The 27,636-nt window shown below is 53.8% G+C and overlaps 2 protein-coding genes across 3 annotated transcripts; one reads left to right on the plus strand and one right to left on the minus strand.

Annotated features, from left to right (window-relative positions):
* Window positions 1–42: 42 nt before the first annotated feature.
* Window positions 43–12,800, minus strand: ATPAF2 (ATP synthase mitochondrial F1 complex assembly factor 2). Of its 2 annotated transcripts, XM_006048863.3 has the most exons (8): window positions 12,513–12,800; window positions 6,136–6,180; window positions 5,748–5,893; window positions 4,931–5,028; window positions 3,509–3,589; window positions 1,671–1,783; window positions 1,177–1,292; window positions 43–458 (listed from the first exon to the last, which is right to left on the minus strand). In XM_006048863.3, the coding sequence occupies exons 1-8, from the start codon at window positions 12,643–12,645 to the stop codon at window positions 321–323; spliced, it is 870 nt and encodes a 289-aa protein (XP_006048925.1). In that variant the 5' UTR covers window positions 12,646–12,800; the 3' UTR covers window positions 43–320. The 2 variants fall into 2 exon arrangements, with proteins under 2 accessions (XP_006048925.1, XP_006048926.1); XM_006048864.3 differs by lacking the exon at window positions 1,177–1,292.
* A 195-nt stretch (window positions 12,801–12,995) lies between these two features.
* On the plus strand, window positions 12,996–27,335 carry GID4 (GID complex subunit 4 homolog). The gene is made up of 6 exons (XM_025280453.3): window positions 12,996–13,430; window positions 17,869–17,928; window positions 21,578–21,685; window positions 21,761–21,862; window positions 22,533–22,663; window positions 24,591–27,335. The coding sequence occupies exons 1-6, from the start codon at window positions 13,242–13,244 to the stop codon at window positions 24,652–24,654; spliced, it is 654 nt and encodes a 217-aa protein (XP_025136238.1). The 5' UTR covers window positions 12,996–13,241; the 3' UTR covers window positions 24,655–27,335.
* The last annotated feature ends 301 nt before the right edge of the window (window positions 27,336–27,636 follow it).

Here is a 27,636-nt window from a genome sequence, read left to right on the forward strand (position 1 = left end):
ATCACTTTGCTAAAACAATAGGAACAAACAGAAACCGACAGCTTCACTTTAAAAGTTTGATTAAAAACCAGGGGAAAAAAAGTTTGAGGGCCACTAAGACCTCCCAGACAAGAAAGTCCTGCTGGGCAGTGAGTGTCCTGCAGGTCAGCGGGGTGGCCTCCGGGACCCAGACATGACAGTAGGAACAAGACAAGTGGCAGCTCCTCTCAGTTCCAGGTGGAGGAATGTTTAGTATAACCAGTCACTGGTACCCGCGCGCTGGCTCAGCCCACACTGGCCTCCGCTGGCCACAGCATCTCCATCTCAGGCTGAGGCCGGCATCACCCCTGCAGCAGCTTGTGCTTGACGACCGTGCTCTCGGAGCAGAGATGCACGAAGAGGGTGCCGGCGGCCGTGCGTGCCCGCAGCTCCTGCAGCTCGTAGTCGTGGGCCCACTCGATGTTGCCCCACTTCTGGATCTGAGGAGAGGACGGGACAGGCTGCAGGGTGACTGCCAGAGCCACAACCCCCCATGGCTGCGGAGAGGAGGCATGCAGGGGAGCGGCAGGTGAGAATGGAGGCCTGGCCTGCCCACCCTGACACTTGGGATCTGCCTGCATTCTGGGTGTCCAGAACATCTGAAGAGTGTTTTATACTCAAGAGAACTGTGTGTTGGGGAGAAAGTGAGGTTCAGAGAATGACGGCCCTGCTTGGGTCCTGCAGCCAAGGACAGAGCCCAGACCAGAAGGCAGGCTTCCTGCTCCTGCTGCCCACCCCCGCCCCCACCCAGCTGGCCCTGACACCAGAGTCGCCAGCTCTCTAGTGACACAAACCAGCTTCTCCCCCTGGCATTTTCCCAAGCAGATAACTAGACCAACTTGGGAAAAACTGTCATTACAAAAGGCTTTTCATCATGCTAGGAGTCAATTTGTAATAGCAATTAACCTTCTGAGGCTGGAGAAGTAACAAAGGAACTGCAGAGAACACGGTGATTCTGAGTTAAAAAAATGCCAACGGCAGAGCAGCCAAGCCTTGTTCATTCTGAGCCACTATATCAGACATGGACTCGAAGCAGCCTTGGTGACCAGTGTGCTGGTCTCGTGTCCAGGCTTAGCCTCCGTGAGCACACAGGCGGCCCCAGGGCATCTGGGGACCACCCTGAGCCTCCACTGCAGTGGGGCCCCAGCTCTGCCTCACCTGGTACTCCTCCTCCAGGCGCGACAGCAGGACAGCCTGCTCCACCGTCAGGCGCAGGTCCGTCAGGCCCAAGGTCAGCACCAGGGACTTGAGCTGGGTCACCACAAACTCAATCCCTATGGGGACACAGCCAGGTTGGCCCCGGGTCCTGCTGTGTGCAGGGAGCCGCCAGGTGGGGTGCCAGCCCCTCCACCTTCTCAGGAGCCTCTGCTCTCCTCAGGAGTCCCTCCTGTGCCCCTGCCTGGGTAGGCACCAGACCCGGCTCTGCCCGTCAGAGCGAGCACTCCACCCCTGTGACTATAGCTGGGACAGGGGGACTGGAATGGAGGCTCCTGAAGAGGAGACAGCCACGTCCTCCTGGGAGGGGTGAGCATGCCAGTCCATGAACCGGGTGACAGCGTCTTCCCTGCCAACCCAGTGCTCCGGTGATCCTGGGCTCTGCACACCATGCCCATCATGCCCACCCTCCATGGCCCACAGGAAACACCACGCACCCTGCAGGGCCCACATGTTGTAAGAGGCCAGGTGGCTGACCAGCACCTCCCGAGTCCGGGCGGGGATGCTGGGCCCCGTGATGCTGGTGGAAGAGCCGATCTCCACGCCGTATCTAGAAGAAAGAGGCCCCGCGTGAGTCTGTCCGGCTGCACAGCCCCGCTTCTGCCCAGAAGCAAAGCCCCAGCCCGCCCAGCACACACAGGCCCCACTGGGGGTTCTGGGAGCCACTGCCGTCAGGCCTCCTGACCTATAACCTTCTGCCCCTTAGGAGCAGAGGACAGATCAACTATGCATGAAGCTAGGGCTGGCAAGTCAGGAAGCAGGGGCCACAGGCAGCTCCTGAAACTCGAACTCATTGGCATGAAGGTCCATCAGAGCTGTGGGCTGCCTGCTTTTCAGAAGGAAGTCTTCACGTGTGAACCATAAAAGGCTTCTTTCAAATACTGTTTTCCTTACAACGGTATTTGTATATATCCTGTGGTTTAGTCACTAAGTTGTGTCTGATTCTTGTAACCCCACGGACTGTACCCTGACAGATTTCTCTGTCCATGTCCATGGGATTCTCCAGGCAAGAACACTGGAATGGGTTGCCATTTCCTCCTCAGGGGGATCTTCCCCACCCAGGGATCGAACCTGCGTCTCTTACACTGTAGGCAGATCCTTTACCGACTAAGCCACAATCCTGTATCGGTCAATCACTTTTTCACATGTTTATTAATAAGCCTCCATCACACACACAAGGCACTGTCCCAGAGGACATGAGCTGGCTTCAAAAACAAAACTTTCAAGAACAATCATAGCCATGTAAAATGCAGGAAAAACATAATGAAATGAAAGCAATTTTTGTAATTTTCTTTCATATATCACTGATCTTTCTCATTGGTTTAGAAACACTCTTCCAAAAAAAAAAAATAGAAACACTCTTCCTGAAGTTTCTAATAGTACAAATGAAACACAGGAAGGGGCCACATTTTCCTGTTATCTATTAATATTATGGGTGAGAAATCTTAACTGCCACCAAAAGTGGACAACTTCGTACCACAGCAAAAACCTGTAGGCAGCGAGCTCATGTCTCACGTCACTGAACTCCCCAGTGAAACGGCATCGCATCCTCACGGTTCTCTCGTGGCGTCCAGTTGTCAGGTTTTACCTGATCCTTCAGTGCACTGGCTCTGCCTCTTACTACAAAACCAGAGGATGCCGACACATCGTGGGTGCAGGAAATGTGTACAGATGAAAAATGCTACGTCCAAACCACTCTAAGTGTGCAAGCTTACAGAACACCAAGGTCAGAGGGCCCAGGCTAGGAAACCTTCCCAACAACCCTGGGATGAAATAAACCTGACCTAACCCCGCTCACATCACTGGTCTGTCCACTCTGCCCAAGTGTCTTCCTGGGAAGGAAGCCGCTGGGCCTCACCAGTCCCTGGACTGGCCCTCCACAAGGCCCTGCCCAGACTGTCCTCCATGTGTGTCCAGGTCACACACCCGGCTCCATGACTCAGCCGCAGAGCAACTGTGACAACGAGCAGGGTGGTAGCGGCCAGTGTAGGCACCACTGTGTGCCCAGCAGTGTGCAGCACTCCGTGTACTCCTCATGACAGCCAGGGAGGCAGGGGTCACGAGCCCCACACACAGAAAGGGAAGCTCAGAGGAATCAGGTCACCAGCCCAAAGTCGCACAGCCAATGGGGCAGAAGCACTTAGCTGCAGCTACCCCCAAGGGGGCCTGTACTGTCCAAGTCCCCTGGTGCCCTGAACTCAGAACGTCAACCAGCTCAGGGCCCTGGCTGTCCAGTGTGGCCCAGACCCCAGCTGCCGGATGTGGGGCATCTCACCTCTTCTCGGCCCAGCTGATGACTGGGTCCCACTCATTCCTCTGCAGCTCCACCAGCGTCTCTGGTTCTTCCACCCTGTAGCTAATTCAGTGCAAAAGTGTCTCCATTAATAAAAAAGTACAATTCTCTCATCCAGTGACAGATACAGAAACATGAAAGGCAACAGTAGAAAACCTCTCCACCACCACCCCTCCACCCCTGCCTTGCCCCTATATTAGCAAGGTTCTCTAAGAGCGGCCCAGGGCTCATCCAGGACCTGCTGGAAACCCACACCATCACAGGGCAGAGACCAGGAGCCTGCAGCTTCATAAGCCCTCGAAGGGTTCCCTGGACCCTTGACTTTGAGTCCCATTGTCCCAAACGTCCCTGGTTATTGACCAGTCAGGGCCCACAGCGCTGCCCAGTGCTGCTCGTTACACTACACTGTCCTGACTCGCACCCCTGGTCCTAGGATTCTGTGCCAGCTCATCACTGCATCCTGCAGTCCCCTCCTCTCCCAAGAGGCGGCAAGACCCAGCTGCCTGTACACCCCTTGCGAGCCTGCCTCCCTCCCAATTACAGATACAGCCCCTGGTGGCCCTGCCTGATGCTACCTCAGGCCAGGCCACTGTTCTGACCAAGAGACAGAGCTAGGGTCAGCTGAGTTCAAGGGTGCCGGGGACAGGAACCCAATGGGTGAACTCAGGGAGGCCAGGCTGGTGTGAGCACAAGTGGCAGAGAGGCAGTGGGGGTGCAGAGGGATGGAGGGGGTGCTGCCCAGTGGGGAGGAGTGGCCCTAGGGCAAAGAGAGGCTCCCATGGCTCTGCTCTCTGAGCTGGGATGCTCCCAAGAAGACCCCCTCCCTGAGCTGGACTGGAAAGGCACCCTCCCTGTCACCAAACTGTCCCCAACACAGACGGCATAGACATTCCAACAGCAGCATCATGGCCTCTGCAGGGGCCCACTCTGCCCCTCGCCCCGGAGCAGACCTCAAGTGCCACCTGGGTGGTAACCCCAGAGCATCTGGGGGGCTCAATTGTTCCTTCCGCATCCAGTCAACACCCTAAGAACCTGGCTGCGAAAACACAGCCAAGGAGGAGACCAGCTTCGGGATGCCAAGGACCATCTGCAGCCCAGATGAGGAGAGATGACCATGCCTGTGAGAACACGCTAATGGTCAGAAGTGACCCCTGGGCCATGGAGCCTGCAACAGCCACAGAGGCTAACAGCCCCTGCGTCCCAGGCCGGGGGGGCAGCTGCCGGGCTATGGGAGGGCTGGTCCTGACACTGGTGCAGCTGGCACGTCCTCTGTCCTGCGGTCTGCAGAGCAGTAGAGCACTGAGGAGTCAGAGGGCCCACTGCCTCCTCCACGGAGACCACTCTGAGCAAAAGGCCCAAGGGACCTGCTGGGGCCCTGGGAAAGGCCGCCCACACATCCATTACCAGACGGTGTCGGTGTCCAAGAACTTCACGGCTGCCCGGATGAGCTGGTCCTTGTCCCGCTGGGTGGGGTTGTCCAGAGACGTGTTGCACAGTGTGGTCTGGATCAAAGAAAGGCACAGAGAGAAAGCCCGTCAGCATCCTGAGGGCCTTGCCCAGGCCCTGGGAGGAATGAACTCCCTCAAGGTCTCAGGCTCTGTACCACCAGGCCCTGTGCTATTTTCCAGGAGGTGCTACCACTATGACAGCAGTGATGTCTCAGAGCCATGGACACCCAGGCCCAGGGAGACCAGAGTCAGGAGACATGAATGAACTGCTGGATCCGGGCAAGTTGCTCACCACCCAGTTCCCTGAGCCTCAGACGGCAGGGGACAGAGCTGCCAGGCCAGGACAGCTTCTCTGGATCCTCCCTGTGGACTGCAGGCTGCAGAGCCACTCTAAGGCTCCGTCTGCAGCCGTCACCCCTGCTCCCCCACAGTCCAGGGGAGGCTGGCTCACAGGCCTGAGGCCGAGGTGCCTGCCTGGTGCCTGGGTCCACGTGCCAGGAAACATGGACTCTCCACACATTGTCTCTTCCTGACCCAGACCACCACAGAGCACAAGAGCCAGCCAAACAAAGCGTGGCTGCTGCAGTGTAAAAGTGGCCAGGGAAGGACTTGTGTTTCAAGACTCTGGAAGAACCAGGTCCTGGGCTGGGGGTGGGGTGGGCTGTCTGCTGGGGGCCTCCCAGAGCCTTACTGGAATCAGGACAGGACCCCTACTTCTTCCCAGGGCCCCAGGAAGCCTGTGGTGGCCACAGGGGCAGGCTGTGACCTGTTACCAGGTGCATGGTGTACATCTTGATGGTGTCCTGCTGGGAGTCCCACTCAGTGGCCACGGCAATGGCCAGGGCCTCGCTGGGGACAGTGAAGAGCTTGCCTTGGGGTGTCCTCAGCTTCCTGTGGTCCAGGTTTATCTCGAAGCCACCTTGAAAGATCAAACGGAAACCTCTCAGGTTGATAGAGTGGAGTGATCACCCCTATATTTAGCTACTTGATTTGATGCAAGATGCCCCAAGTCCCTTCGTGGGGAATGGCTTATAGAAACACACCCAACAAGAGCGCTGGGACAAGCTCACTAAGGAGCTGGCTGGAGGTGAAAAGTGTCTCTCACCTCCCATTCACAGAAATAAACAAAAACAAGAGGCAGAGAAAATTCCAGACACTCACCTTCACCCTGTGAGATGCTGACATTCTGATAGAACCTCTTCCTTTCTGTGGGAAAGATTTTTCAAAAAGGGCAGTTAAAGGAGTGGAGGCGCTCATGACCTCACTGCTGACACTGACACTGACCACCCAGACTTCCATGGCAGCGCCCGGTCTCCTTGCTCCACATGGTCAATAGCTACTGGGTAAAGCAGGGGAGGAGGAGCCGCAGCCCCACCAGCTCCCAAGGACAGTGGCCGTGTCATGAAGCTGCAGCTTGCCTGACTCCCAAGACTTCTCCAGCACCCCTCCACCCCCCGGCACAACACACTCGAATCTACAGATGGTGTGACCACCAACATGATGAAGTATTACCATGGCAAAATTTACCACCTGTCTGAAATCACAACAGTACTTCTTTCATACTTTTGACCTAAATAGGAAGTTCCCACTGCCCACTGCTTTATGTGCCAGCCTGGTCTCACTCAGACAGCAGGTAAGACCGAGTCCAGAGGCCCCCGCATCTGTTGGGAGACCTGGGTCAAGGCGTCCAGACTATGTCCAGCATGTTTTCCAGTGCCTGGTAGGGAAGCAAGTCCAAGGCCACATCTGGCAGGAAGCAGAGGGCTGGGGTGGGGGGATCTGAAGACTCTGACCCATCTCTGGGGGAGATGGGCCCACCCACCAGCAGGAAGTGCCAGCAGAGCATTCTACACATGCCAACGGCTGGAGATGGGTCGAGAGACCTGGGGGTTGAGGGGCAGCCGGGGGTGGGGTGGGGGTGGCTGGAGGCAGAGATGGACGACAGAGCTTGAACCACACAAAGCTGCCGGGATAGCGAGGTCTCCCTTGAAGGGGTCTTCGTCCTCTGCCCACCTCCTCTGCCCTGGCCAGGCCACTTCTGCACCTGATCAGAGATGTCAGCCAGTGGGCTCAGGGCTCTGCTGGGGGAAGGAACAAACTTGCTGAGGACCAGCCCCCTCCCAGGGCAGGACTCAAAAGCCAACCTGCTCATGAGGTACGCCCTGTCTCACAGGATGACGGACACTAATCCAGGCGAATAAAGCAACCGTGGACGCCAGAGGACCAGACGAGCTGCAAACATGCACCGGGAAGGCTCGTCTCGTCTTGTCTGGGCTAGAGGAAGACCTCCTCACAGCCAGATGGCACCCAAGAGCCACAGGAGAGTGGGCAGGCCCACCTGCACTGGTGGCTTTCCAAGGCGTGGGGGTGGGGAGTTTCCAGGAGAAGGAACAGTTCACAGGAAGGTGCTGGGCCTCAGAGAGCAGGTTTCAGAGCTAGGAAGGTGGTGGGCAGGGCGAGCCTGCAGTCACAGGGCAGAGGATGGCTGGAGAGGCCCAGATCTGGGGAGGAGCCTGGCAGGTCACCGCAAGGAGGGCTGATGGAGTAGGGAGTCACGTTAGAGATTCACACAGGTGCGGAGAACAGAATCCGGAAAACTCAATTGGTGGAATCCACACTCCCCAATTTCAAAAGACAGAGGTTTTCTGCCTGGACCCTGCCAGGTCCTGGGTCTCATGAGACAAGTCATGAGACCAGGAGCCCGTGAAGCACCCACATGTTCAGTGATGAGGTGAGCTGAGAGCAATGGAAACCCCATCGTTGGAGATGGGAGAGACAGGCTAGTCACACTGAACCCTTATTTTGAGCACAAATCACTCCCTTTACAGAATATCTATTTCTATGACAAAACCACACGTGGTGCCTTTTAAATGGCAATTTTAAGGACTATGCAGATACAAAGAAATGCGAATGTGGAGAAGCACTGAATTTTAAAAGCTGGGCAACAGAAAACTGGCTGTATAGGCAGAGAATGCTAACAAGCTGCTGTGAAGAGAGCACAAGTGGAAATTGATGTCCATGGGGTCCCTTTTCCCTGCAAGGTTGCTCCAATCCATATAAAGAAACAGGCGATTTTCTGTGTCACCTCCCCTGACACTCCTTGTCCTGTCCCAGGCTCCCCAGGCCAGCTAGTGGTCTTTTCATCAGCTTCAATCTCCGGGCAGGCCTTTGCTCGGGACAGAACTGCAACCCCCACAATGCACCGTGAGCGGAGGCCGTGCCTCCTCTGAGCGGCGTGACATTGGTCTCTTTCTAAACAGCGCCACCTGGCGGGCCTTACGCCTCACAGCTAGATTTTGACTGCCCACAATTCTGGGGCGGCTCTGGACTAACTGGGAGGGCCAAGAATATAGAAAACCCTCTCAACTCAATAATAAACAGACAAGTAACCCAATTTAGAAATGGTCAAAGCATCTGAATGGACACTTCTCCAAAGAAAATGCACAAGTGTCCAAAATGCACCTAAAAAGATGTTCTTTGACATCATTCATCCTCAGTTCAATTTAGTTGCTCAGTCGTGTCCGACTCTTCGTGACCCCATGAATCACAGCACGCCAGGCCTCCCTGTCCATCACCAACTCCCGGAGTTCACTCAAACTCACGTCCATCAACTCGGTGATGCCATCCAGCCATCTCATTCTCTGTTGTCCCCTTCTCCTCCTGCCCCCAATCCCTTCCAGCATCAGAGTCTTTTCCAATGAGTCAACTCTTCGCATGAGGTGGCCAAAGTACTGGAGTTTCAGCTTTAGCATCATTCCTTCCAAAGAAATCCCAGGGCTGATCTCCTTCAGAATGGACTGGTTGGATCTCCTTGCAGTCCAAGGGACTCTTCAAGAGTCTTCTCCAACATCACAGTTCAAAAGCATCAATTCTTCGGCACTCAGCTTTCTTCACAGTCCAACTCTCACATCCATACATGACTACTGAAAAAACCATAGCCTTGACTAGACGGACCTTTGTTGGCAAAGTAATGTCTCTGCTTTTGAATATGCTATCTAGGTTGGTCATAACTTTTCTTCCAAGGTCATTCATCCTCAGGGAAATTCAAATGACAGTCCTTCACACCAGCTAGGAAGGCCATAGTCAGACGGACAGATGTCGGTAAGGGGGCAGAGAAACTGGGATCCTCACACACTGCTGGGGAAATGTAAAATGGCGTGACCACCTTGGAAAGTGGGGTGGCCAATCCTCAGAAAGTTAGTTAGCTACCGTTTGATCCAGCAAGTCTACTCTTGCATGTGTGCTAAGTTGCTTTAGTTGTGTCCAACTCTTTGTGACCCTATGGACTGCAGTCCACCAGGCTTTTCTGTCCATGGGATTCTCTAGCCAAGAATACTGGAGTGGGTTGCCATTCCCTTCTCCAGGGGATCTTCCTGACCCACAGATCGAAGCCGGGTCTCCCGCCTTGCAGGTGAATTCTTTAACACTGAGCCACTGGGGATGTCCTGTCTATTTTTAGGTACCTCCTATGAGAAACCAAAATACATTCTCACACAAAAACCTGTATTCAAGTGTTTACAAAGGCATTCAGAATAGTCAAATGATGAAAACCACCCAAATGTTCATCAATGAATGACTGGGTAAATAAGACATGGTGTGTTCCCAAAACTGAATATTACCAGTTATGAAAAAGAATGAAGTACCGACACGTGCTAACCCTAGGACGAACCTTGAATATACGCTAAATGGAGAAAAGCCAGTCAAAAAAGACCACATTCCATTTATAGGAAATGTCCAAAATAGGGAAATCTATAGATACAGATCTTTGATGGCTCAGAGGTTAAAGCGTCTGCCTGCAATGTGGGAGACCCCGGTTCAATTCCTGGGTTGGGAAGATCCCCTGGAGAAGGAAATGGCAACCCACTCCAGTACTCTTGCCTGGAGAATCCCATGGAGGGAGGAGCCTGGTAGGCTACCATCCACAGGATCACAAAGAGTCGGACACGACTAAGCGATTTCACTTCATAGATACGGAGAGTGAAGTAATGGTTGTCTAGGGCTGGAGGGATGGGGCGGGGGCGGGGTACTCAGAGTGGCAGCTAAAGGGTACAGGGATCCTTTGGGGTCATAAGAAGTTTCTAGAACTGAGGGCAGCAGAACTCTGAGTATACTGTGCTTAGTCGCTCAGTATGTCCGACTCTGCAACCCCATGGACTGTAACCCACCAGGCTCCTCTGTCCACAGGGATTCTCCAGGCAAGAATACTGGAGTGGGTAGCCATGCCTTCCTCCAGGGATCTTCCCAACCCAGGGATTGAACCCAGGTCTCCAGCAACGAGGGTGGATTCTTTTTTTTTTTTTTTAAATCCCATCATTACAAATGAAAGGTACAAAGCCGATGAAGCACAAGTGAACCCTCAAGTGGCCTATCTGAAGAACACCTACAGATGGCCCTCAGAGAACAGAAAGTCTCGAGACGCCCCCTTTCCATAAGTTTTGCTGAGTATCAGAGACCTCTCTACAGGTATATCTGCCAATGCCCTGAATTCCATTTGTACAAATATATGTAATGTTAGATCCTTGAGACAATTTTCTGATTATACTCAGCACTGCCAAGATCATCCTCTGAGCATCCATTTCTGGACAGAATCAAAAAGCCAGGGACTCTTCACAACTGTCACACCTGCTCCACTATCTTACTATTATACAATGATATCAATATATAAATAATATTTGTGTGCATGCATGCTAAGTCACTTCAGTACTGTCTGATTCTTTGTGACCCTATGGACTGTAGCCCATCAGGCTCCTCTGTCCATGGGATTCTCCAGGTAAGAATACTGAAGTACGTTGCCATGCCCTCCTCAGGGGTTCTTCCTGACCCAGGGATCAAACTCGCATCCCTTACATCTTCTACATTGGCAGGTAGGTTCTTTACCACTAGTGCCACCTGGGAAGCCCAAATTTTATATATATATATTATATATAATATATATATATCTCATGTGTGTATACATGTATATATAGCAATATATATACACACACATATAAATAGAAGGCATTGATCCTGTTTAAAAGAAAAGGAGGAGGAGAAAGGGAAATGAAAAGGAAAGCAAGTGGATAAGCAGCACCCAAGAACTGGTATTTAAAATGAGAATTCTATATCTTAGTCCAAGTAGCCCAATGCAGTAAGACTGAATTCCATCACAGATCCGCTTAATACCTGAAAAGAAATGTTGCTTCCATACCACATTAATGCCTGGGCTACCTGCTGCTGCTGCTGCTAAGTCGCTTCAGGCGTGTCTGACTCTGTGTGACCCCATAGACGGCAGCCCACCAGGCTCCCCCATCCCTGGGATTCTCCAGGCAAGAACACTGGAGTGGGTTGCCATTTCCTTCTCCAACGAGGGTAGATTCTTTACCATCTGAGCCACAAGGGACCATTAAACTGTACACTCTAAGTGAGTGAATTCTAAGTGCATCATCTCAGTAAAGCTGTTTAAAAATTCTTCAGGGCAAATGTATCTACCACAGCAATTACTATAAACGGGCCAGATGACTAAACACTTTTCCCCCAAACCGCTCTAGCAGCCACAGCACGGTTGGCAAACATTTTCTGTAAAAAGCCCAAGTGTTTTAAGCTTTGCAGGCCATCCAGTGTCTGGCACAACCAGCCAACTCTGCACCGTAATGAAAACAGCCTTAGGTGTGTGTCAATGAATGAGGGGGGCCGGGTTCCAGGAAAACTATTTACAAAAACAGGTGGCAGGCTGGCCTCCCTATCTACAGCATCTCCCTCAACCCAGCACAAGCTGTCTCTTTAGACGAGGCAGACACTGAGAAGCTAAACCACTTGTGCAGACAACAGACAACTTGTAAGCAGAGACCCCCAGCTTTGACTTCACCGGTGTACTCCTCAGCTGGACAGACAGGCTCTCTGAAGACCTTTCTTCTCTATGCAGCTGATGGCTGGGACAGCTGGTAGGGGGGTGGAGGCAACACAGACGTCCTCGGAACAGCTCCAACACCGCAGTGACCTTCTCCTTACCCCCAACTTCAGCACAGTACTAACTGGCTGGAAAGAAAGCGTTACTGTCTTCACTCACTTAAAGTCAGTCCCACTCTTATCCCAAAATCTCTCCCTAGGAGTAACGAAAGATCCGCTACAGAAAGCCTCATCCAAGTCGGAAATGCAGGAAGAAGGCACGGGGTGTCAACTCCTTAGAAGAGGTGGCAGGTGTTCTGGGAGGGCAGCAGGAGGCAGGGCCAGGACAGCTGTGGAGCAAGCGGCCGGGATGGAAGACTTAAAGCCGGTCGCGGGGACACAGAAAGCAGCCTAGCAGACTGGCCTTTGCCCCGCAAACCTCTCAGAGTCTGCTTTGCGCCTCTGGCGCAATCCCGACCCAGAAGTCGAATTTGCCCCCCTGAAAACAAGGATGACCTCTGCTTCCCCAGTGAAAGAGAGAAAAACCGCACCTGCCAAAAGGAAACGACGCGCGTGTGCCCTGGAGCGATCCCTGCCCTCGCGGGGAACTTCCCTCCCGACGTGTGACCCTGCAAGGCCGACCCCTCAGCCTGCTCCGCCCTGGCCTCCCTCACCTGCCGGGGGCACGTAGGCCCGGATGGGGGTAGGGGGCTTTGGCCCCAGCCCCTCGGAGGCGGTGAGGCCACTTCGGGGCAGGTTCAGGAGGCGACGCCCCACGTCCCGCAGCCTAAGGCAGCTCCTCCACATCGCGCGGGGGCCTCAGAGAACGACCGCTCGAGACCAGAGCACGGGGAACACGGAGCGGAGGGACCACACGTCGCGTGCTCGGACTCCACAAACCTCCTCACCGGTCGCCGGCACCCTCACCCTCTCTGGGCGCCGCCATGTTGCGCACGACACTCGTAGCGCGCCGTCGCCGCGCGCCTCAGCACACGCCGCAGCCAATCAGCATCACAAACGCCCCGGCCCCGCCCCCGCGCCGCTCCTCGGGAAAAAGACTACAAGTCCCAGAGGGTCTCGGCGCCCGCCACGTGCTGTCCCCGCCCGCCAATGGGCGGAAGCGTCGAGCCAGCCTGCTCCCGCCCCTCAGCGCGCCCGAGCCAATCGGAAGGGGCGTGTGTGCGAGCGCAGGCGGGGAGGGGGTTCGCTCAGAACCCGGAGGCCCTGCTCGCAGGTCCCGGGGTCCCGGTGGTGGCCGGAGCGCTCGGTCCGCTTGCGGCCGGCGGGTGGACCCCTCCCGCCCTACGCGCGCGCCGGCCTCCCCTCCGTCTGCCCTCCTCGGCTTCCGCGCGGCGGCGGCGGTTCCTCCCCCTCCCCCAGCCCTGGCTCCGGGGGACCCCGCGATGCCGGTCCGCACCGAGTGTCCCCCGCCGGCCGGTGCCTCGGCCGCCTCCGCCGCCTCGCTCATCCCGCCGCCGCCTATCAACACGCAGCAGCCCGGCGTGGCCACCAGCCTGCTCTACAGCGGCTCCAAGTTCCGCGGCCACCAGAAGAGCAAGGGGAACTCGTACGACGTGGAGGTAGTGCTGCAGGTGAGCCAGCGGCCCGGCCTCTCGAGGCGTCCACGGCCCGGGCCGCCCCGCCGCCCCCTCGGGCCCTCGGCCACGGACGGGCCTGCTGCCCGGGCCTGCCGGGGGCCCTCCGGCGTGCCCCAACCCTGCGGGCCCGAGCCGGGGACCGGCCGCCTCAGATCCGGCCCTGCTTCCCCGTGGCCCGTCGCCCCAGCAACAGTCCTTCTTCCAGTCTCTCTCGGACCCCGTCCGGGAAACTCTCCAGGGATTCCCTCTGACTCTGGACTCTCCCAGGCCCGAGACGTGCCTGCTGCCTCCCACGTTTTCCTCGGTCCCATGAAGCCCAGGCCCTGGGGCCCGCCTCCTCCTCCGGGGGGTTTCCTCCTGCTTCATCCGTCTCTTCCCTCCATCAGCCCCGGGACCTGAGGGCCCCCATCCCACCCCGACTCCTGCCCCATTCCTTAGCCTGGGCACTCACATCCTAAGTGGGCTCCTCACAGTCTGTTAGAAGCTGATCTCCTAGCCCCCCAACCCATAGTCTCTTCCTGGCTCAGACTCCTGACACTCCCTACTCCCCACCCTCTAGCCACTTCCAGTCCACTCCTTTTCTCTCCATCTGTCTGCCCAGACCTTCTCATCTCCCTGTTCTCGTTCCTGGCTCTAGGGGACCCTCTTACTGTATTTTTAACTTTGATCCACATGTCAGGGCTTCCTCCTTAGTCTCTCATACTCATGCTAGGAAATGTAACTCACCCACTTTTATTTCTCATATGGTATTTCCTCCCCGCCTCTGACCTGGATTTCTGAGAACCTGCTGCCAGCTCCTAATGGCTTTGGAACTTTAGCTTTACCTGTCCCAGCTCCTTCCTGCACTTCACTCCTCTCACGCAGATGAGAACACACTTGACATTTCCTCCCGGCCCAAGGAGATCGGCTGTGGTTAATCCTCTTTCTGCTCTGCCTTCCTGGAAAACTGTCCTCCTGTCTATCTGCCCAGGCCTGCAGCAGGACCCACTTCCTCCTCCCTTCGCCCCTTTGTCTTCAGTCTGATACCTCATCTCCTAAGCTGTGCCTAAAAGCCCCTCCAAACACTGTCCCCTCAAAGGTCTTGCAGAAGCTTTGATGTTCTGTGTGAGGACAGAATGTAGGATGTAGATGTAGAATGTAGGTCCTGTGTGGGGACAGAATTTTTCTCCTGCCCTTTGCTCTTTACTGATTTTAAATCTCAAACAGCCTCTCTTCTCAGCCTCTCTTCTCCCACCTTTTGTCTCCACCAACTGCCGATCATTCACCTGCCTGTTTTTATCTTACTGCTTTGTTGGAGTAAATCGTTTACTTTAGATCAAGAGAACTCCATCTCTGTTAATTGTGTCTCTGGTCTACAAACTGAAATTTCTAATATAAGCTATGATACTTATCGTAATTGAAAAGATGGGCATTACCTGGTGGTCTCATGGTTAGGATTTGGCGCTTTCACTACTGTGGCCCAGGTCCAGTCCTTACTCGGGGAACTGAGATCCTGCGAGCTGTGAGACAAGGCCAGGAAAAGAAAAGGATCGTGGCTGAGTTATTTCAGCTCTCACCATTAGACGACCACTGTGGCAATCTCCCTTCTCTTCTCCAAATGTGAGAATTGAGTAGGAAGATACAGACTCTTTTACATCTTGCAGCTCATCATAAAATTCTAGAAGTGAAATGCCTGGTGTGGGTCATGTTTGGGATGATCTTGAGTTGGGCCCCTTGTTGAGGTTGATGGTGTCTAATGGGGTTGGGGACCAGTGGCGGGGCAGCCTGGTATCACAGACAAGTCTTGGTTCCTGCGGCAGCTCCCCTCCCTGTCCTCAGCATGTTGTTTCTGAATTCCTGCTGGTGCCAATTCCCTTGTGAACCAGTGGGAGTAGGGGTTGGGTTGGTGCATGACTAGCAGGTCCCAGGGTGGCCAGAGCGACCTGGGCAGTGGCTGGAGGCCACTTGGAGTCGGCCATCTGCTGCCGGGGGCGTTGGTCACACCCAGGAATGCCGCCCTGCACCTGGATGGGTGAGTGTCTTACTGTCGCAGAGACAGTCTGGCCTGTGAGTTGCCCAATCAGCTGGTTTTTCAGCCACAACTGGGTTCTTGGGCTCTGTTGTCTTAGAAACTTCTGACTTTTGTAACTCCACCTCTTTCCTGCTTTCTTTCTGTTTTTCATAGGCGCTTTATTGAGGTATGATTCACCTGTCACACAAGTCACACATGTAAGGTGTACAATTCAGTAGTTTTTAGTGTGGTCCCAAAGCTGTGTAACTGCCATTGCAGTCTAATTTTAGAACATCTTCATTATCCCCAGAAAGAATCCTTAGCTGCCACACCCCTCCAACACTATTCAGTTGCTAAGTCATGTTCGACTCTCGGTGACCCTCATGGACTGCAGCACGCCAGGCTCCTCTGTCTTTCACTAACTTCCGGAGGTTGCTCAAACTCAAGTCCATTGAGTCAGTGATGTTATCTAACCATCTCATCCTCTGCCGCCCCTTTCTTCTCCTGCCCTCAATCTTTCGCAGCATCAGGGTCTTTTCCAATGAGTCGGCTCTTCGCATCAGGTAGCCAAAGTACTTGAGCTTCGGTGTTAGCATCCGTCCTTCCAATGAAGAGTCAGGGTTGATTTCCTTTAGGATTGACTCATTTGATCTCCATGCAGTCCAAGGACTCCACCCCTAGGCAACCCCTAATTTTTCTTCCCCTAAGATTTGCTTATTGTGGCCTTTTCACATAAAGGGAATCATACAGTAACTTTCTGTGTCCAGCTTGTTGCACGGAGCACCATGTGTTGAGGTTCGTCCACATCACAGCAGGAGCCAGTGCTCCCTCCCTCTGTGCTGTTGTGTCATCGTCCCCTAGTGGCTCTGCAGCATTCTGTTCCTCTGTTGATGCATAGATGGCTGTTTGTGGGTGTTTCCACTCTGGGGCTGTCATGAACACACCACTGTGCACATTCACGCGCGAGTTGTTATGTGTACATTGTCCGCATTTCTCCTGGGTGTCTCCCTACCAGTGGAATACTGGGTTGTATGGTGACTGTTTGTTTAACATTTGGGGAGCTGCCAGGCTGATTTCCAAAGTGGCTGCACCATTTTCCATCTCCACCAGCAGTGTCAGAGGTTCCAGTTTCTCCACGTCCCTGTCACACTTGTCATGGCCCCTCTTTGATTATAGCCATCCCAGTGGGGGTGAGGTGGCATCTCTTGTGGTTCTGATTGAACTTCTCTGATGACTAACGATGGGCCTCTCTTCATGTGCTTCTGGAGTGGTTTCTTTTCCCCTAAAATTGCAATTTAAAGAGTTCCTCAAAACTTTGTAAGGCTCTGACCTGGTGGTGGTGTTTTTTTTTAAATGTTACTGTGACCACTGTCTTTCTTATCTCATCCAAGAAGCCAAGAGTGAAGTGAGGGCCAGGTCACTGTAGGAGGAATATTAGGAAGAGCAGCTGTTAGACACAGCTGTGCTTCGAGCACCTTCTTGCTGAGCCTTCACCTTGTTCTCTCTCACTGAGATGCTGGCTGGTTGCTGGGTCGACACTCCCGTGGTGCAAAAAGATCAATTTGGGCAGAGAGGGAGAGACACATGGTTGGATGGAGGCCAAACTGAAATTCTGATTCTCAAGCATGTGATAATCCATCCAAAATGTTAGCCAATTTAGTTGAGTTTTTAATCTTATTAGCCCGTATCCTTGCCACCTGATACCCTTTCTGGCAGCTGTGAAACCCAAATTGTATTGAATTTGGTGAGAATCACACCCTTGAAACAAGGCTTCAGGTTCAAGCCGTGGGTCCTTGAACACAGCTCCCTTGCTGACCCCTGTAAGTTCAGGTTGGCTGCTCCATTTTGTCAGATGCCCACATCAGCAGGTGAGGATGTTTGCAGAGCTGCGGTGGTTTTCAGGTGCGGACCTTTATCCACTGCAGCAGACGATGGGACCTCTCCAGCTTTGTGAAGCCGCATGCTTCGTGCTGGCCAAGCTCACTGCAGCTTTGAAGCACCACTTTGGTGTTTGACTCAAGGTGCATTGGAAGGTATAGGGTCCTCAGATCTGAGAATTGCAACAAACGTTTCTAGTTTTTTTTCTTTTTTTAATATGTATCTATTTATGTGGCTGCACCTGGTCTTCCTTGCTGGCATGCAGGTATTTAGTTGCAGCATGTGGGATCTAGTTCCCTGATCAGGGACTGAACCTGGGCCCCCTGCATGGGGAGCGTAGAGCCTTGGTCCTGGACCACCAGTGGAGTCCTCCTAGTTTCTTAACACGAGGCCTCACTCAGCATTAAACACTCAGCTTGCTGCAGGACCGGGGAGACCCAGCTGTACCAGCTTCCAGGCTCCCTTCTCCCCAGCCTCCAAGGGGCCTCTGCACGCTGGACATGCTTCTGCTGTCCCCGGTGGACCCTGCGTTTGTAACATGGCTGTGTTGTCCTGTCTTTTCAGCACGTGGACACGGGGAACTCCTACCTTTGCGGGTATCTGAAGATCAAAGGCCTTACTGAGGTAAGTGCTCTTCCCGCAGGCGGGGGCCTGGTGGGGACAGCACGTTGGGACCCCAGGTGTGAAGGGCCAGCGAGCTCGACTCTGCAAGCCTGACTCAGGAGCCCCATACCTTGAGTGCAGTTATTTAAGGGAGCAGGAGCAGGCAGTGTGGACGTGTGCATTCACAGACGTTAAAGTTTATCAGCAGGTTACCATGTGACCAACACTACTGATTTTACTTTGATCCTTTTTGAGGAAAAGAAAAATATAATCAGAGCATTGCTGCCGCCATCATGGTCAGTTTCACTTTCTGGAATGAGCAGCACCCCTCCAAGACCGTGGCCCTGGAGGTTCCTCCGGCAGAAGGAGCTGCTCCCTCCCTCAAGGCCAGCTTTTCAACCTTCAGAACTCAGGAATGTCACAGGCGAGAGAGAGCACCCTCTGTGTTCCCACTGGCGAGCAGGAGGGGGGCCTGGCCACGCTGCTCAGAGTAGTGAGGGTCTGGCGGACACCCTCGCCTCCTCCTGCCCACAGCCTTCACCTGTTTGTGTCAGCTGGCTTACCTGTGAGGTGAGGGCTCCAGGTGCCCACTTCAGGTCCCAAGGGGACGCGGCGTCAGTGAGCGGGCAGCTCGGAACTGCTGAGCCCCAGGCTGGGCCCTCACAGTCGGGAAGCACTGGTTTTCGTCTCCCTGTCCCCCTGGTTCTCCCGCTTTTCTATCAGATGTCTGAGAGACTCCTGAGAATTCGGTTGTTGAGACAGACCTCTAGAAACATATCACGTCAAGTCGGGGCAGCAAGTGACAGCATGAGGAAGGATTCTCACCTGGGTCTGTGCTGGAGAAGACCCAGCAACAGAACACTCTCAACTCGGAGGTGGCCACACGTCTGTGTTGAGTGCAGAGCAAAAACGTTGAACTTCGTTAGGAAACCAGCAGAGTCTGTAGTGTGGAATGGGGCCCTGATTCCAAATGGTCACAGCGAGCTGCACACAGATGGTGGGCAGAACTAAAAACCCACAGACGGAAAGGCTGCGGATGGCCCTATCGGGGCAGGTGGCCCGAATGCAGGGTAGCGCCCCAAGCCACCCAACAGCCGTGTTCCCAAGGTGGGGGGGGTGTCGCTGCCAGCTCTTCCCCCTCGGAGCCACCTTCATCAGAGGGGACTGTGCTTCCTGAGGGTCTGTCATCCTGCCCGAGTCTTCCAAGCCTTTGAATTCACCTTGTTTTAAACTCTTTTTAACTGAAATATAGTTCCCATAGCACAGGGTTCACCCATTTAAGATGTACAACCTGAGACTTCCCTGGCAGTCCAGTGGTTAGGACACCATGCTTCCACTGCTGGGGCTTGGATTCCGTCCCTGATCAGGGAACTGAGATCCCACATGCCGCACGGTGTGGCAAAATTTTTGTTTGCTTTTCCATTTATAGTTCTGGAAATAGCAGATATCTGACTTATTTTAACATGACTAATCAGCCATGGTCTTCCTCATGTGTATGGAAATAGGAAAACTAACTATATAATTGGAGATGACTGGCCTCCTACCTGCCTTGAGTCACAAACACACAGTTTGGGAAGTTTTGTTTGCCTTGTGGAAACTGAATCCCAGAATTGTGAAGAATGGGTGTCAAGTGATACTTTCTTTGCAGTCCCAGCCAGCCACCCATAGGGAGAGGGGCATCTTTTGGGAGCCCAACATAGGTGGCTGGGAGCCCAGCGGGAGGGTGTCAGCCCCACCACACACTCCCCGGACAGTGCTGGGCACTCTGAGGCTGTGCTGGGTTTACTTGGAACACAGGTGGTCATGCCACCAGACCCAGAGACTGCCTTACTGGTCAATCAAACGTTGATCTTCCAGAAGGTGGGTCTTCACGGAAAGCTGGACTCACCTCCAGGCAGGTGGGCCTGGAGCCAGCGAGGGGAGGACGGCCCAGCGCAGTGAGCCCACACCTGGGGATGCTAGCCATGCCCGCCCTCCCTTTGTGACCCCCCTCCCCCTGGCTGTAGTCAGAGCTTGAATGTCCTTGCTTGCCCTGCGAGGGGTTTTATCTTTGGGGTTCCTTCTGTTCATTCATTCATTAGATATTTATTTTATTTAATTCTCAGAGTTTGTGGGTACCTAGTGGTCACCCTGATAGACTGCCTGGAACATTTTAGAGAGAGGTCGATGTAGAATCACTTGTTAGGAAAACTCATGACTTGAACATAAGCTTGTTCTTTGTTATTATACTTGATCATTCATCCTTCTCTCTCTTTATGGACATCTTGATAAAATATGAAGATTCAAAACTCAGGAAGTCAGTATACTGTATACCCGTTAATTTAACGTCTCAAGTCAGCTGCCAGCTTACAAAGCATTTTTTCCCTTAGCAGGTCTTTTTCAAATGGATTGCTATAATTTGGTTTATACCTTTAAAAATCAGGTTTCTGCTAAGGCAGTCTTGGTCTCTGTAATTTTTCTGCTCTGTGTCAGTATGTGTTTGAGGAACGCGGCGCAACCGTTGGGGTGAAAGTTTCAGTTTTACGGGGATGGCAGATCTGCAGTGTTTCAAGTTCACTGCTACAAGAGCAGGCTGCCTTGGCGTGTGCAGGAAAGTGGTCGTGGCCTTCATGGAAGCCCCAGGCCAGCGAGGCCGCAGTACCCTGTGGGGTCGCCGAGCCACCTGGCAGGCAAGCCGGGAGAAGTGGCATTTAAACCGGTAGAGATGTTTAATGCTGAGCGAGAGGGGCTGATGTGGGGTTTGAGGAAGAGAGCAGGTCCTCCGTGGTCCCAGGACATCAGGATGGTGGCCTGTGCTCTGCTGGGTGGGGGTCATCACAGCACCCCCAGGAATGACCCGGGCTGGCAGGCAGTGCTGAGGGGCTGCCTGGACACTGGCGGGTTGCCTGGTGGGTGGGTTTTTACAAATGCAGAGAAATGGTAAACTTTTTACAGTGGTTACTTGTTCTTCGATTAACTTTTCCCAAATCTTTTGTGCCTTTGTATGAACAGAGGGACAAACAGCAGGGTTGTTGGGAGTATTAACATTTCAGGCACCCAGTCAGGATGACCACTCGTTTGCTTTTCTGGTGGTTATGGTTTCCCGGGGCAGACGTGGTCATCAGTATTTCCCGTCATGTAAGTTGTCTTAGCTCACATGATAGAATTACAAGAGTGCCTCTCACATAGGGGTATTCTACAGTCCCTTCCCTGCCCCTCGAACCTAAAGAGCTGGCGCACCAGGGATAGACTGAGCCAGTCTGAGAAGCGATGACCAGGCTGAGGCATGAAGACGGGGCTGTGATTTCGTAGTCTCTCTGGGTGTTTTCCTTGGAAAGTAAAACCTATCAAGTTACCATCTGCTCTGTATGCTAGAATATTCAGAAGTAACTTGTCCAAGTTCTTTTCTGAGCCATCAACACATCACGAGCGTGCCAAAGAAGGGTCCTCTGCTTCTGGCAGAGTCCCCAGAATCCAGGCGACATCCCACCCCCACCCTGGGCCCCTCAAGTCAGGCTCCCTCCTCGGCCGTGGGTGTTGCTGCACCTGCCTCTGGTCTGGGTGGTCGCCCAGCAGTGTGGTCCTCTTTTCAAAGTTCTGGGGAGAAATTAAAGCGAACTTGGTTTGTTCTTTTGTAAAAAGTTAGAACTGCTGTTGGACATCTTGTTTGATATTTGTGTTTTTGCCACAGGAGTACCCGACCCTCACTACCTTCTTTGAAGGAGAGATAATCAGCAGGAAGCACCCTTTCTTAACCCGCAAGTGGGACGCTGACGAGGACGTGGACCGGAAGCACTGGGTGAGTGCCTCGGCCCCGCCCCCAGGCCCGCGTTCCCACCCAGCCCTCATCCTTTGCTCTGCTTTTGGCTTTCAGGGCAAGTTTCTGGCTTTTTATCAGTATGCAAAATCGTTTAACTCAGACGACTTTGATTACGAAGAGCTGAAGAGTGGGGACTATGTCTTCATGAGGTGGAAGGTAAGGGGGCCCGGCCTCACCCTCTCTGCTCTGTGACCCCTCCCCCTGCTCTGTGACCCTTCTCCCTCTGGCTTCACCTTCCACCCTGCAGGCTGGGTCATCCTGAGGGTCCCATGGACTTGGGAGACTCCTCTTCTTAGCCCCTAAGTGAAGTGACCTCCCTGGCCACCCTCTTGCCCAGGCTGTGGGCCATCACAGTGCCCCTGGTCCCTCCAGCTCAGGGAATGGGGGTGGGTTTCCCTTCTAGCTCCTGAAGAGTCTGTCGGGTGGGCTCCCTCTGGTACTTCCTGAGCTAGGGCCACGGGTACCAAGCTCAGGAGGTGAGTTAGTGAGCCTCCACCCACCTCCAACCCCAGGCCCCCAGCCTGTGGGAAAAAGCTGTTTTATTTTGAAATCTCACCAGTGTTTCTACAGACCGAAGCCTGGAGCATCCTCCTTCCCAGGCTCTGTGCTGAGAACCGGGGCCGGGGCTCGGCCCAGACTTGAGTCTCAATCCACAGCCTGCTCCCAGCTCTGACCCTAGCAACCTTGAGATGTGGGGGCCGTGCTTGGTCTAGAACACATAGGTGGCACACGGTTCATGGTCACCCAGTGAGGCTGAGAGCCAGCTGCAAGGGGCAGGGAGGCCTGGGGGCTGGAGCCGCGACACTGACCCTCTGTGTGCATGCAGGAGCAGTTCCTAGTCCCGGACCACACGATCAAGGACATCAGTGGTGCTTCCTTTGCCGGCTTCTACTACATCTGCTTCCAGAAGTCAGCGGCCTCCATAGAGGGCTACTACTACCACAGGAGCTCAGAGTGGTAAGGACTGAGAGCTTGGCCACAGTTCCCGAAGTGCTCACACGGGGGCTCGTTTGCCTCCCCAGAGTGGTGTAAATGGGTGCAAAGGTGAAGTTCTGGGTACAGGGATTCACTGCTGAATGCTTTCAAGCAGCCCTATTTTCAGCTACGTTTATCTCAGGCTTGTGGGTCCTGTCTTTATTCTTCCTAGACTCAGTAGTTAGAGTGTGAGATCCCATGTGAACTCTGCTGTCAGCGGCCTTTCTGATTTTGTGCTCACCTTCCTGCTAGAAGTCTGTTGGTAACCGGGGCCCGTGGGCCTAATGGGCCTGCCTTCTGCCAAGGTGACGGCCACGTGCTCCTGGGCGTGGCCTTTGCCCCTGTTCTGGGGCCTCTCATGACTTTTTGAGCTTCTGTAGGTGCCCTGTCCACCTGAAGGGTGGCTGTGCCCTCAAACACCTGATTTCTTCTGCATGTTGAAGCTCTTTATTTCCTGTCAAGTCTTGCATGCTTTAAAGGTTCATGAAGGACGCTGCCCAGGGCTGACCAGCAGTGGCCAAGGGCCCAGGGCTTCTGTGCTACCCTGGCTTCTCTGAGAACAGACATTGTTGGGATTTCAACACCTGTTCAGTTTTCAAATAAGTGTTTAAAACTTTTGGTCTTCTTTTAAAATCACCAGCTTTATTGAGAAGCAGCTCACGTGCCATCTGATCCCCTCATTGGAAGTGTAGAGTCCAGGGGGCCTTCATGTCAGCACGGTTTTGTCACCCGATTTCAGAATGTTTCCACTGGCAGAGAGGAAACCCTGTCCCCCTAGGAGCCGTCACCCAGCTCCCCGCCCCCACCAGCTGCAGGCACCACTAATCTGCTCTGAGTATAGGTTTGCCTGTTCTGAGCACGTCACGAATGTGGGCCCGCGCACTGTTTGCCCTCTGGGTCTTGTCATTGTGTTTTGAAGACCCCATATTGCATGTTGAGTGCGTGTCAGTCCTTCGTCTTTATTGCTGAGCAATTTCCTGTCATGTGGATGGGGGCCACGTTATCTTCATCTGTTCATCAGTGGATGGATCTGTGGCTCATCCCCACCTTCTGGCTGCTGTGGACGTGGGTGTGCCCAAGCCTGTCTGGGTCCTACTTTCAGTTCCTCAGGGCACGAGGCTGGGGCAGGTTGCTGGGTCATGGGTGAGTCTGCAGTCACTTCTTAGGGAACCGTTTCCCATGGCAGTTGTAGCTTCCCGCTCCCACCAGGGATGCGCACGGTTCTGCTTCTCTTGCGTCTCCACATGCCCCCAGCATTCAGATGTCTTCGTGATGCCGGCCGGCCTGCCAGGATGGGAGGGCTCTGCTCTGACGGCTAATGTGACGGCCTTCTTTGAGGTGTTTGGGGGAGAGATGAGCCACTTTTCCTGTGCTGCACCTCATTCCTCTGTGGACAAATGAGGGAGCTGACACCCACACCATCCATGCTGGGTGTCCCCAAGTGGGAGCTGTCCCTGCCTGTTTCTCCATCCCCTTTTTGACTCCTGAGAGCATCCATCACGGGGTCATACTCCTCACAGAGCCCCTGATGCTCTGGAGTCTCACAGCCATGTCCAGGGAGGAGGAAGATGGAGTCGCTGAGGTAGGGGGTGTGGCTGTGATGTCATCATTCCGAGCCCTCCAGATTCTGGGCGGATCAGCACGTGCCCGGGTCCCCTGGGAGCTCTGAGGGGCGCACGACTTCAGAGGGAAGCAGGGTGGTGGTGCAGGCAGAGGACCTGGTCTGCATCCTCCCCCAGAAGGCCAGCCTCTCCTTGCCTAACAGGCTGTCGCTGGCTCACTTCCCCTGAGGAAGCTGAGATAAGCTTGCATTTCATCTGGGCATGGGGTCTCCTGGCACCCGTGGAGTGGGTTCCACACCCTGTGTTGTTTTCAGGGTGCTCTAACGCCTCTGCCTCTCCTCCCGCAGGTATCAGTCGCTAAATCTCACTCACGTTCCAGAACACAGTGCCCCCATCTACGAATTCCGGTGACAGCGGCTCGGAACAGTAACCAAACAAACTGAACTTGGCAAAAAAGAACTTTGCCGGGAAAACCGTGTACCTGCCAGAACGGGGAGAACGTGTGTTCCTGTTTCTTCACGAGCAGACTTGCATCGAAAGCATGAATGTCAGCCCGCAGCATCCGAGGAGTGGCGAGCCCGCAGGGCAGGTGGAGGGTGACCTCGGCTCCTCCTCCCTCCCTGTGAGGTTTGGTCGTGAGCTGTTTCTAGGCTGCCGTCAATGCACTTTTCCTTCCTGCACAGCTAACTTCTGTATCCCTGAGACGCACAGCCCTTGCTCCACCCCTGCCTCCAGCTGCATAGGTCAGCCCCAGCCCCGCCTGGGCCACAGTGCTCAGTGGTCCCCACCCAGGGCCCCCCCGCCCCTGGCTGCTTAGTCTGGTAAGTCAAGAGAAGGCAGAGCCCAGCTCCCACGTGCCCCTGGAGTTCATGCGGGGCGCAGGCCAAGTGCTCAGCGAGGGCGATCGAGCCAAGCTAGCCTGTGGCCAGTAGGTCCCTTGGGCCTGCCGTTGGGACCACAGGGTTTGAGGCTTCCGGGTCCCTGGCAGGAACAGACGCCAGTCCTGCCCACTCAGCACGTTTGCTCCAAACTTTTGAACTTGAGGGCAATACTAAACTTTAAAAAAAGAAAAGTTTTTTTATTACAAAATTATTTTTATGGTTCCTTTAGCAAGGACCCTATGGCAAATGCACAATTATTCAGAATTACATTTTATCGTTTTCACATTGAAAACAGCAAATGTTGACTTAGTAATTTTTATATCTATATGTAAATGTATATTTAATCAGCCAGCAGTTTGAAACTGGTCACCTGGTGAGACGTTCTGCAGCATTGCATCCATTCTAGTGCTAAACGTGAGGACCATTCTGGGGGCCAGTTTAGCACTTGTTCCTCCTCCTCTCGCTACTCAGAACAGCAGCACTTCCCAGCGACCTCTCCCATGAGGCAGAAGGGGCCGCTGCAGCCCTCGACCCGCAGCTCAGCGGTGTCGGGGCATAGGAGGGGCTGAGCTTGAACACGCTCAAGTAACCCGAGGCTCATGTGCCAAAGTGTGTGTGTGCGCGCACACAGGCGTGCGCGGCTATTTTGTTTTGTTTAAACGTTTAGAGAGCTTCATGTGGCATCCGCTACAGCCCCCATATGCAGCAAGGCCTGGGTGGGTTTGGTGACTTCTGGTGATTTATAGACTCACTCAGAACCCGGGAGGGAAAGCTTTAACTGAGAGGTGGTGTTGCCATAACTCACAGGAGCGGAACTGGCGCGAGGGACAGGTCCAGGGCGGAGGGAGAAGACACAAAGCCCTCCGGTCTAGGTGAGCGGTGGGGCGGGTCTCCTAGTCTCAGAATCCTTTATTGAAGTACGTGCTGTATGTTGCTGAGATTGCATGTCAGGAGAAGCCTTAAGGAGAAGTGTTGGGAAGGTGGCTGCAGCAAAAGGATGGCTTACGTCCGTCTCGAGAGATGAGTCAGAAACATCCTCTTGATTTTAGAGCCGGCTGGCAGCACGGGGGCCGGGTGGCACAGGCTCCCTTTCCCTGCCCTCAAGTTCTCAGTGAGTAACCAGTGCCTGCATTTTGCCGGCTCCTTGAAGGGTTCAGGTACCCCTGGGGGTGAGGTGCCCCGCCCCCCGCCGCCTCCCAGAGCTGGTCGGAGCCCATGTGTGTGGCTGTGAGTGGGCAGCCAGTGGGCTGGACAGGGTGTCGGCATGTTGCTGCTGCTTGGCGGCCCAGGTGGGCAGGGCTCTGCTGTGGGCTGACTTCCTTGCTGAGCCAGGGGTCAAATGCAGTGGTGTTTGGGGATGAAGATGTGGTACGTTTGCCAGCTCTTTGGGACACACCTGTGATGAAGGTTGGTTCTCGTAAAATCCCAACTCCCGGGGGTGCAGAAGCAGGGGTTTCCGTATCCCCCGAGGAACCCCCAGACCCTCCACCCTGACTTAGGTCCCGGGGGAGCTTGGACCGTCAACCCCAGCTGTGGTCACTCCCGAGCCTCCTCAGTAATCCACGCACCTCTAGTTATACGTGCAATGCTTTTGGTGGACACTCTTGTTCATCACTGAGAAACCAGGGCAGGTGCAGGCTCCCCACCACCTCCCGTCCCCACTCAGGACCCAGCTCCTGCTCCTCTGCTCCGCTCTGCACGCCCAGTCCCCCTCTGCCCGGAGCCCCCCCACCCACCCACCCATCGCCCTCTCCAGCTCCACACATCTCACCTGTGGACGGACGGACTGAGTGGCGCCGCCCGTGCAGCGCTGGTTCCATGGGTGATGTGCACAGCAGACTCCAGGGGGCAGAGGGGCTTTTCAATGTCTTTTGCTTTCAGAAACAGGGAATTTATATTCTAAGGCCTTGAAATGATTTTGTTTTTCCTCATAAAATAGTCAGATAAGCTAATTTTAAAAAAAGAAATGCCATTGAGTATGTGCATTGTGGTTTAAAATTACTAACGAGTTCTGGGAAAGAGAAGTAATATTTGATTTTGGATCTTACATGTTTTTAAAAATTAGATTTGAATGGGCAGAAGGATGAGTATTTTGTTTCTTTGGGGAGGATATGTGGAAAGGGTGTGAGAGTTTGGGATTGGAGAAGTATTTTGCAGAGCTATCAATGTCCAAATAATTTTTAAAAAGTAATAAAGGTATTTAAGCTTCAAGTCTGCCCTATTTCTAAATCAAGACAGTTCTGGTGGATTTTCAACCTTCCACTTCAGTAAAGTGCAGGTTCCATCTCTGGTCAAGAACCAAGATCCCACACGCCTTGGAACAACTAAGCCTGGGTGCCACAACTCCTGAGCCACCACAAGGAGCCTGGGTGCTGAAACGGACTCAACACAGCCAAAAATAAAACAAAATTTTAAAAATAAAAATGGTCCGCATCAAAAAATCCTTTAAAAGTTGACCATTTTAGCCAATTTGAAGTGTACAATTCAGTGATGTTAAGCACATTCATAGTGT

Source organism: Bubalus bubalis, chromosome 3, assembly GCF_019923935.1.
Source record: "Bubalus bubalis isolate 160015118507 breed Murrah chromosome 3, NDDB_SH_1, whole genome shotgun sequence".
Classification (NCBI taxonomy): domain Eukaryota; kingdom Metazoa; phylum Chordata; class Mammalia; order Artiodactyla; family Bovidae; genus Bubalus; species Bubalus bubalis.